At 38.7% G+C, this 11,469-nt stretch overlaps 1 protein-coding gene across 1 annotated transcript in view; it reads right to left on the bottom strand.

The window, feature by feature from the left end:
- Positions 1-2,172: 2,172 nt before the first annotated feature.
- GRWD1 (glutamate rich WD repeat containing 1) overlaps positions 2,173-11,469 on the bottom strand; it is a 296,620-nt gene continuing 287,323 nt past the window's right edge. Inside the window, exon 7 of the mRNA XM_044081555.1 lies at positions 2,173-3,520. Coding sequence (XP_043937490.1) covers positions 3,203-3,520 — 318 coding nt within the window. The 3' untranslated portion in view covers positions 2,173-3,202. The remainder of the gene's footprint in view (positions 3,521-11,469) is intronic.

Below are 11,469 nucleotides of genomic sequence, written 5' to 3'. Positions count from 1 at the left end.
GATGTCAGACACTGGGCACAGACATTTTTTTTCACATGTTGTAGGACTGTACACACAAAATGTACTCCAAAAGAACTCCATGCATGTAAGGCAAGGTGCAAGGCCAAAAAGTACTGAAAACCCAATAACAAAATAGCCAGCACTCTTTGTTGGCAAAAATAAACAATTTTATTTTATGAACTAAATACACAAGTGTATTTCCATATGAAGCATACCTGTTTCGGCCAAATGGACTTCTTCAGTGCTGTAACAAAATTACAAATGTGACCTCAACAATAAATAAAACCCGCGGTGGTGGTGCTGGAGTAGCGTTGTCGCCTCACAGTAAGACGCTGTCCGGTTCGATTCTCAGCTAGAGCGTCTTCTGCGTGGAGACATGCGTGAATGGGCGTACCTTCGTTGAAGGTTGTGCGTCAGGCCTGGCAAGCCGGTACGTAAAAATCAACTGCCAATCATTAGCGGACCGGAGTTCCGCTGTGGTGACCCCTAACCGGGAAAAGCCGAAAGACACAAACAAACCTCAACAATAAATAAATAAATAAACCAGCATCAAAACTTTTCCTCCAATTCATTTAAATGCCAATCACAAAATGTCATTTAACCCAGGAGAAAATAAGGCACCCAAACAAACTATCCAAACTATGTTCTTTATTCTTTAATCTATCATGCCAACCTAACTTATTAAAACCTTGATAATATATTCTGTCTATAGCAGTAAATCTAAATGTAACAGCAGAATGTTTAAGAGAGTGTTTGTATAAAGCACTAGAGGGACGGCAATTCCTGATATCACCAAGATGTTCAAAAATGCGAGTTTAAATTGTCGAAAGGTCCTTCTCACATAAAAAAAAAAAAAAAAAAAAATGGACAAGTACACTCAGGCATACTACCCATTCAGAAATGCAAGTACTGAAACATCTAACAAAAAAATCTGGGCTGTTAAGAGAAAAATGTTTAGTTCTTATAACTTTTTTGCAAGCAGAACAATGCCCACAGGGATAACAACCCCACTAATTGTTCACCTTCAATAGTTTGCTGTACAGCAGAATCTGGCCTAACAACTTTTTTTTAAATGGTTTAAATGATTACCTATTGTTTTCCCCTGTCTACAAGAAAAGGGACAACATAATGGTAACAAATGGGCCAACCTGTTATTAGATAAAAGAATATCCCAGTGTTTATTAATTAAACCACAAAAGGCAGAAGAATATTTACCAAAACTCGTAACCATACCTAAAGAAACATCAGCTGTCTTCTTTTTACCATATTGTAACTGCTCAGATCTTCCCACAGTCTAGTGGGGGAGGGGTTATGGTGCCGGTTTATTTATTGGTGATGTCACATTTGTGCAGGTTCTAAGTTATTTTGTGCACCTTCCGTTCATTTGGTTTTACATTTGTAATTTTGTTATAGCACTGAAAAAGGCCTTTTGTCGATGAACGGTGCTGGCTGTTTTTGTTCTTTGGTTTACTATCTGGTTAACACAAAATAAAAAAGAAAATTAACCAAATTCCAAATGATAAGAGTAATAGTAATTTAAGACATTTGGTATGTCAACCTAGAATATTTTTAATGTTCAAATGAATGTTTGATGTATGTATGCATTCTTGGCCCAGGCTGTGCCAGAAAAGGATCCCTGGCAAGTGTACTTACCCGTTCAACAAATGTATAAATTAATAAAATGTTACTAGCCTGGTGCTTCACTCTAGCGGTTCAGATACTGCATGAAAATGGATCACTCTTCCCAAGAGTAAAAAGTAGGGAAAATGTATCCACAAGTATTTGGGGTCCCAATACAGAAAAGACAAGTATCCAACGCTTCATGATAGATGAAAAAATGGGACCTTCCTGTAAGACTCACTGAAAATGAAGACAGTTTCTCGGTCTACCAAGAATGTACTGCAAGACTCTGGAGAAATTCACTTAAGCCACAGTTCCCTCTGGTTAAAAATCAATTAATGAGACTGTACACACTGTGTACACTGACACACATACACACACACACACACACACACACACACACACACACACACACACAGACAGACAGACAGACACACACACACACACACACACACACACACACACACACACACACACACACACACACACACAGAGAGAGAGAGTTTTTTTATATAGAACCACAGCTTCTTCCAAAAATAACACAGTGGCAAGTTTGATTTTTGAAAACTTTGATAGTTTTCATTTATTCCAAACTTTATTACCCACAACAGTAAATAGTCTGGAAAGGAAATTCACAGTGGTTCACACTGCATATTTTGTTTCAGGCTGCAGCAAGTACCACATTAAAGGGTTGCATAAAAATATATTTTTTCTCCAACACATTCACGTACAATAAATGTTAACTTCTCATTTCTTGATCGTAAATGAAGGCACTCTGAAATTTACATGAAGACAAGATGCAAATTTAAGTTCAGTATCATTAAAAAACTTCATAACAGAAAGTTAATTTAAGGAACCAGCTCATGAAGTCCTTAACTTACATAAACATAGGTTCACAGGTAGTAACTAGACATGCTCTACGAGACCACCAAGGAGCCCAGCTTAAGTTCCCAAATGTCCTATAGCAGTGTCTGTTTAAGTGACATGCTGGGTCTCACGGGATGGAAATGAAGCGGACAGAATCAAACTTTGGGCTATAGGAAGCAGCTCATAAATGTAATCTCTGAGCTAATTGCCATACAAGTTGGAATTAAATAAAATAAAACTATATGAAGGGTTGCTTAACTTGCTCCAAACACACAAGGAAAACGGGATAAAGAGAGATGCCACAAGTTACTGCAACTTATCTATAAGAATTCCATCAGAAATACCAGTGATTATGACTAAAACACTAGTCATTTTTGAAACATTAACAGCTGACTGGAGAATGTGCTCATCAAGAAACAACTAAAGGCCACATCCTACTTGCCACTTATTAATGCACAAAACTATACGGCTTCCAGGTTACAATATCTAACCCCAACCACTGATCTAGTCCTGTTTACATTTAATTTACACAATGAGCCTTGACTGTGCATATCATAAGTTGTCAGCTGGCATAGTTCTTTCAATAATTAATTGATGCCTCCACAAGTCACTGAATAATTAAGCAGACAGAACTTGAGGAAACTTCACGAGGCTAGTGTACAATATCCATGCTTTATGAAAGAACTGAATTTTCAAGACAGAAAAGGAGCAGTTCTCAGACACTGATCGTGCGGAAAACATTAAAGCCAGACACAGCAGTGCTGACCAGCACTCCAGGACACTGTGGATGCCAGTGCAACTCCTTAATGTCCTTCTGGCCTTGATGTATGAAGAGAAGCTGAGGTGGAATACTTGTCAGTGCAGGGTCATTACTGGCTTCTTCTGTTTCCTGGTCACGCTCCACAGCCAAGTCCCACTGTGTGATTTGGTCATCAGCACCAGCTGCTGCAAAGACACTGCCATCTGTTGGATGCCACTCTACTGAAGTTATGGGGGCTGTATGCTGCTTGAACTTTGCCACGCTGACACCTTTCTGGAAAAAAAAAAAAAATTTTTAATTTTTTTTGCTGCCAAAATGAAAAGGCGGAAAAAAAAGAACCAGAATCTTCAAACTGTTGTTATGGTTCGATGACTTAAGATTCATAGTCTCCTTCTTCCTAGATAAGCTACATACAGATCTATCTAGTTTTCCTGTGATACTGTCCATGCTACTACTATGCAGACAGTGCACCCAAACACCCTAGCTGTTTAGTATGCCAAGGAAGAATGCTGATTAAGTCTGAGATACGGGTACAGTCCTTGAATAACCGGAGGTCAGAATCAAACCCTGTAACTTGCATCTGTGAGTTAAAGACCTTAACCAATATGCCAAATCCTGCTAAAATATAATGACTCCAGCAAGGATAGAACCCAGGACCCTAAGTGTGTGAAGCAGACATGATTAACCACTGCACAACAAAATTTCTTGGGAACAGTTTAACAAGATTACAGTACATTTTTCAAATTTACCCCATAAAGACAATCTTTGCAATTAAGCAGACCAATCTGTAAAACAGAATCCAATGTGATGAACTACATAAATACTTCAGAAGCAAGCTCCAGAAGAAAACAGCAGTAGCTAAATAATTCACAATGAAAATGAATATTCAAATTACAGGCAGGGTAAAGTTAATTATGATCAGTATTTGAACCATTCATGGTTAATTACTTATCAGTCACACTAGAGATGGACTGAAAGGGTAGGCAGGCGGTTCTAAAGCAAGGTGGACACTACAATATAAAAGGTAAACAAAGTACAGGGACAGTAAGTAAGATTTACTGAAATACATTATTATCAAAACACTGCAAAAAGTAAGCATGACGTACTGGCAGGCACATACAGTAATGAAACTTGTGTTGATGTTGAAAGGAAAAACTTCAACATAATCTAACTAATGTGAAAAAATATCGAGAGCCTGGGACAAGCAAGCAGTAAAATTAAAATTACTGCTAAACAGAAAGCGCTCTCTCCTATATTAACAAGTGTGATACTTTGCATACAACAGACCATATTTCTGCAAAGACAATGCAATGAAACAGATCAGAATGCAAAAGAATAGTACATGGTCAACATCAGAAGCCATGCAAGGTACTCGCAGTAACAGACGATATCCGAAGAGTCCCTGTCTTCACAGTGCTGGACAAGTACACAGGCTTTTTCGACAGTATTCACATCTGGTCAAGATTTTATATACACAGATAGTAATGAGTAATTATACACAGTCGCTGGACCACATCTGGTTGCAAGCCTAAGGTACAGACTGTCCACAACTGCAGTAAGAAATGTGCCAACAAGAATCTAAAGCCACAAAGGCAGCAAAAACAAACATGACAGGAACACCAGCAAAATCCAAAAGGAACTACTTTAAAACAAAAAATGTAAAAGGTTGATCATTAACACTTCCCAGCAATGATGTTACAGGGAGGTTGCTGCTTTCTGGTTTCCCCAATAATTTCATGGTGTACAATAGAAACTGCTGCATTACACTAGATGCACAGAGGAAAAATAAAGCCATTACATGTCATCCTGAAATTTGGAGCTTAATCTGGGGAAAAAGTTAAAGAGGACTGCAAGGTTTTAATAACTAATCATATAATTTAGACATCAGACATCATACATCATACTTTGATATCTTGTTATTAAGACCTTTCCCTTGCAACAGGCTATGTCCTTGTGTAGGAATACACGCTTAACACAGGTAAGTACCACCACGCAGCAGATTCTTAAACTAAGAAAGCACCAGGTCACATAATATAGATCCATTTTGTATGGCGTTACATCCTTTAAGGCAAAGACAAATGAACAAAAGATGGTGGACAGTCAATGTGATCAGTATACTTCAATTACTAGGGTTAGCATCTCACACAACAGAGACATAAATACTTCTTAGAATATCTGTTTATCTGGGGGATTACATTTCTTGATGGGTCATTGGTTGTATGCAGCTTCTCTACTAATCAAACGTTGGTAAGTTCTTTTGTAAAATTCCATGTTACGGAAGTAGACGCACCTGTACAGATGCACATCTTGTAAAATGCCAGTCAAGTGTTCATGCCGCAGAGCTTTCCATTTCATTACTGTGCCACCAGCAAGCACCTTCTTGTAAATCAAAATAATGTAGATTTAACGTTTCATTGTTAAAGAAGTAATTCCAGTTTCAATACTTGCCTGACTTGCAGGAAACTTGTAGTTTAATGTAGATTCATACTAGGCTAATAAGCAACAGGGTCTTTTGCAAGCCTAGCCATGCTACCCAACTCCGTTTAGTCCCAGAGTTCCTTAGTCACCTATATGGTGGGGTACGTTAGTGAGGATGTAGCTAAGCGTTATGTTAGTTGGGGATTCCTTCTTACTGTCGACCTCCGTTCATAAGAAACATTGGGGCCAGGCTGGGAGTTAATTTGTGATTTCAAATCCAATGATCAAAGTTTCTTTTGAACAGGATCAGTGATAAACTCTGCTTCATGTAGATGGAGAGCTTATTTCACATAGCAGGGATCCTTTGGGGGACACAGTGGTCCATCCAGCAGGTTCTATTTATGTTGCAGAGAAAGTACACATACTTGGATCTAAAGTTTCTGATGTTGTCTTGTGGATGTGCAAGAGATCCATCAGAACTGGATCAGAGGATGCCTTATACGCTAGGCATAGACAGTTACTCAGTAACCTGTAGGAGACTGAGCACAGACATAGGATAGGGTATTCATACCCTGGATTCTCCCGGTGAGGGTCCAACTGTTGCAAGAGTCTGGCTAGGGACAAGCCAAAGGGGACACTGTACACAATGATGGGTCTGATAAAGGCCAAGTAGAGTGGTACTATTATTCGAGTCTATATTAAATCACCGAACGCTTAAAAAAGTGAACGGTGTTTGATCGACCCTATGTAAGAGAAAGTTTACAATGTCGAAGTGTCAGAACAGTGATTTTTTTCCAGAAATTGCTGTTCCAACAACAACAAAAAAAAAGAATCAATTTCAAACATTACATTAAGTGGGGGGATTTGCTCCCCACACCCCTCTACTTAAATATACCAACTCAGAGACCGCACTACAGTGCCGAAGGTGGCAAAGTACAGGAGCGGCCAGGGAAAGAATTTGCTTAACAGCCGCTTTGATATTTTGCGTTTTCAGCCTTTTAAGTTCGACCAAGATGCATTCAAAACAATGCATCTTCGGTCTTCTAATATAGACCCTATTATTCCTTGGAACTGGATGCCATATCAGTACGTATGAGCTGGGTGGCATACAATGACTTTCTCACTATCTTGGCTACAAAGTTTCTTAGGTAATTACTAGGCTAGCTGCCCTCATGGGCCATTTTTTAAGCCTAGACAGTTTCCCTTTCAAAGGTGAGAATCAAACCCAGTGCCTTGGGACTGTAAGGTAACTACCTTAACCATTACACCACCCCCCAAACCCTAGAGATTTGTTCAATGTGGGGCACGAACCCACAACTCTGAGAGTAAAAGTCTCATGCTCTACACGTTGGTTGAACACAAGATTACTGTCTACATGTTTCCAGATCCCTAACTACTGGGTCAACTCTTATCGATGATGTAATTAGCTTGGGTGGATGCTTTCTCAAAAGGCACTACAATGCATTTCTTTGCACTGAGGTTTAATCTGCAGCTTTCAGATCAGTCATTTGTGTTAGACCCTCTTGTCGAATGTTGGTGTCATGAAGGTGAATCTACGATAGCTCTCAATTTAGTCACCTGTAAACTTTGTGAGCTAGAGGCCTTTGGCATTAGCCTTGACTTCTGAGAAGTAGACGCTAAACAGGAGCAGGCCCAACACAGAGCCCTGGGATACTCTACTGGTGACCACTCTTCTTGGTGGAAGTGGTCTAACTGATTCTAACTTCTTGAGTCCTATTTGTGAGCCAGCTGGCAATACAGTGAATTATGCAGAGATTTATGCCTAGTTCTGACAGTCTGTCAACTATACCTGAGTAGGGTACTCTATCAAATGTCTTAGCCAGATCAAGGTACGCAGTATGCACGATTTTCACCTTATCTATAGCCATGGTGATTCTCTCAAAGAAGTCTACTAGGTTAAGTAGACAAGACCTTCTCTTAAAGCCAAACTGGGATGTGTCTAGTGTTTGTAGGTTGCCAATGTCCTTGTTGCTCATTTCCACGATAATTCTTTTCCATGGCTTTGCATATTAGATTGGTCAGACTGATGGATCTATAGTTCATGGGTCAGCTGATGGTCCACTCTTATGAAAAGAGATGACAGTTGTGGCCCTCCAGTCACATGGCACATAGCCTGTTCTGAGACTGCAGATGAAGAGAGCTTCAAGTGGTCCTGCTAGGTCATGCTTTAGGCTATTTAGCAGCCAGCCAGGAATATTATCAGCACCCAATGAAGCAGTGTTTGTGGCTGTAGCAAACACCTCCAGTATCTGCTCCCATCTGAAAACTGGGGGGGGGGGTATGCTAGAAGGGATTTCACAGTGGGAAGTGGGGATGAAGTTAGAGCTAAGCTAGATTTCCTACGTCACCCTGGTCAGTAAAGGTTGTGCCAATTACCACATACTGTTGAGTATTACCTTTAACATTCCTGACACAGCTGAAGAAGACCTTGTGATTGTCTTTGGCCTGGAATGCTATCCTGTCCTCATAACTGGCCTTGCTGGACTTTATTAGATCTTCTAGTTTCTTATTTCATTCAATAACAGGGCTCTTGTCTCTAGGAGAGTTGCAATTTTTAGGTTTTGGCCATGACTTTTTCTTTTTGTTATATACCCTGAAAAGGTAAGGATTCCACCAGTGAAGTATATTTTTGGTGTTAGATCTGGGCTTACATCTGGTAGGTACGGCAGCCTCAATGCAAACATTTACATGTTTGTACAAGGTTTTTGTAAACAGTTCTGTATAGATAGCTGTGCATTTGGGTTTTGAGGAGCTGTGAATTTTGTCAAACCACTGCCTAGTAGAATGCATTTTGCTTTAGCATAGCTTCTAACTGTTATGCATTTAGTTGGGTTTCACAAGTTGAATTTAATTTCGAAGGAGACAGCATTGCAGTCGGACTTCACCACTGATGACATGATATGGGGGTGCACTGTTTTCTTGCGCTGGTGAGTACCAGGTCCAATATTTTGATCCTCTTGCTGAAGACTGCACTATCTGGTCCAGGGCGCTTGTGTTGATGAAGTCCAGGAAACACTGGCGATGAATTAGAGACAGTGTATGATTTCCAGTATACAGATGGACAGTTAGAAGTATTTGGTTGGATTGTGAGTGCCTCCAACAGCTTGTGAGCTTTGTGGGCCATAGAGGGTGGCTTGTAGCTGGCCAGTACATGGTAGGCAACCTGGTATACGGAAACTTGGATGTGGATGAACTCCAGGGCATTATTCTGTTTAATTAAACTAGAGATGCATTTGCTGCTAACATAGATTAAGACACCTCCACCTTTCGCCCCTGTCTGTGCTGCTGTTTGTCTAAATGTGTTGAAGACACAGTAGCCCTCTACTGCCGGAGTCCTTTCTGCAGCTTTAAACCAAGTCTCTGTAACAGCACAGATTTCTACATTCTCCAGAGTGAAAACATTTTGTAGGGTGTAGAGTTTATTATTTAGACTCCTAGCATTGAGCTGTAAGACCTTAAGGTTGCTTAGAGTTTGTTTTTTTTTTTGCTATGTTGGTAGTTTTGTCATTTTTGACATTGCCTTAGAATGGACATAAGGGGATTTTATTTATTCATCCAGCCATCCTTTGTTGACCAGGTTAATCCCACTAGGCTAAGAGACTTTTTAGAGGGATACCCCAAGGTGGTATTTATACTACTAGTGGAAATTTGGTTAGGACATCAGGGAACTTCCCCTACTTGTCATTGTTGTGAGTAAGACCCATTTTGGAGGAGCACTTCCTGTTTCCATTCCAGGCAAAGGAGGCCCAGAGAACCAGGGATTCAGAGGGAGAGAGAATGAGATGTAGTGCTGAAAGAAATGGAGGAGAAAGCAAATATCGAGACTGGAGAACATGTGCAGGATTTTGAGGAAATGTTTCAAATAAATCTGTTTGATGGAGACGTGTCGGCGAATGATGGATATATAATTACAACCATCCAAATGGGAGGGTTGTGGGATGATTTACTTAAAGAAATGGTGCAGAGTGAACCAAAAAAAAATAAAGGAGATGTTTCCTGCAGGTCATTATAGAGAAAATACAAAAGAAGGATGCACAAGCAACCCTGAAGAACAGTTGTGAGATGGACAAGAAAACATATGCAGAGAAAGGAACAAAAGGCAAAAGTGGAGTAGCAGAAAAGGAAGCAGAAGAAAATGAAAAACTGAAGTGGGAAACATTCAAAGTAAAGAAGACAAAGAAATGGATAAGTATGAAGTGTGGGACAATTTAATACCTCCTTTGGGTGTAAAAGCACATGAAGTAAGAGCATTTATTATCATTAACAGAGACACATTTTGTGACATTACATTTCAGACTTTTTTCAGTGGATAATTTTCTTGGAGAATATGAAAAAAGAAAGAATGTAACACATGGATTTTTTATGTGATAAAAGCATTTAACAAGGAAACAAAAAGAAAATCTATGTGCAATTTCAAAAACAGGTACACAGAGACTTTGAAAGGAAATTTGTCTGTAAAGAAGTACTGGATATTGCAAACATTTATGGCATAAAGGTTTTATGGACTGGTAGCTGGGTATGTAATATCGTGTTAAAAATAGAAAAAGAAAAAAAATTACAAATATACCAAGCATGATAAAGGTGGTGGAATGGGGTGTTATAAAATACTAGGGACAACCCCAAACGCTTTTTTTGTAGAAAAGGACATCTGATAACTTACAAAAGAAAATGTTATACTTGTGGGGAAATGAGAATGCAAAAAATGTGAATTGCAATGTTATAAATGTAACAAAATTGGACATTTATGAATGAATGGATCGCAAAAATGAAAATAACAGAGAAAAAAAAGAAAATGAAGGGAGAAGAAATTTTAGAACTAGTATAAACAGAAGAAAAATTAGACAAGAAAAACATAATAAAGAGGACATAGAAGAGAATTCTGAAAAAAGTGAGGAAGAAGACAAATTGGGAGGTAGTAAAAGGAAAAAAATCTATTGGTAGAAGGGTAAAAGACAGAAAAAGAAAATTTAAAGGGATAAGTACAAAAGAAATAACCCCCCCCCCAAGGAAATGGATAAAAAGGAGTATACACAATAAAAGATTGGTGGTTGGTATAATGATTAAGGTGTCTGACCCACAGGCATGAGGTACAGAGTTTGACTCTCACTTTTGGGAGGGAGAGTAGCTAGGCTCCCAATTGCAAATGAAAGCTAGCCTAGTAATTAGCTACGAACATATGAAACCATGGATCTAAGGAAAAGGGAAAATGAAAATTTTAGAGTGCTGTTTCTGTAAATGTGAATAGTATTAAGGATATAGTAAGAAAAATAGGGATTTTGGAGTGTTGTAATACATGCAATGTAGATGTAATTACATTAGAAAACTCAAGACTTTTAACAAATGAAAGATTACAAACAGAAACTATAGGGATGAAAGATAATCTGGAATTTGGGAAATGAGAGATGTTCTGGAATAGTCTTATTTTGAAGAAATACAGTAAAGATATTAGCTGTAACTTTAGCAAAAATGGAAAGATTAACCACTGTAGATTTAAAATGGAAGGAACACGTATATAGATATAACAGTATATGCTTACGCTAATCGTAAAGAAAAGGAAAGCTTATTTCATCATATGTTTGACTGTATAGTGATAAATATGAATATTAATAATAACAGGAGACTTTAATTGTGAATTAAGAGGCAAGTGTAAAAAGAAAGGACATGATATGCAGTGGATATAAGAAGTATACACATTCCTGTTAATATGCCAGGATTTTGTGATATAAAAACATGAGACCACCATAAATAATTTCAAAACTTTTCCCACCTTTAATGTGACCTAT

Source organism: Protopterus annectens, chromosome 1.part1, assembly GCF_019279795.1.
Source record: "Protopterus annectens isolate FY-2018-M chromosome 1.part1, PAN1.0, whole genome shotgun sequence".
Taxonomy (NCBI): Eukaryota; Metazoa; Chordata; order Ceratodontiformes; family Protopteridae; genus Protopterus; species Protopterus annectens.
Note: the sequence above shows the minus strand (reverse complement) of the source record. Positions and strands in the feature narration are given on the sequence as shown.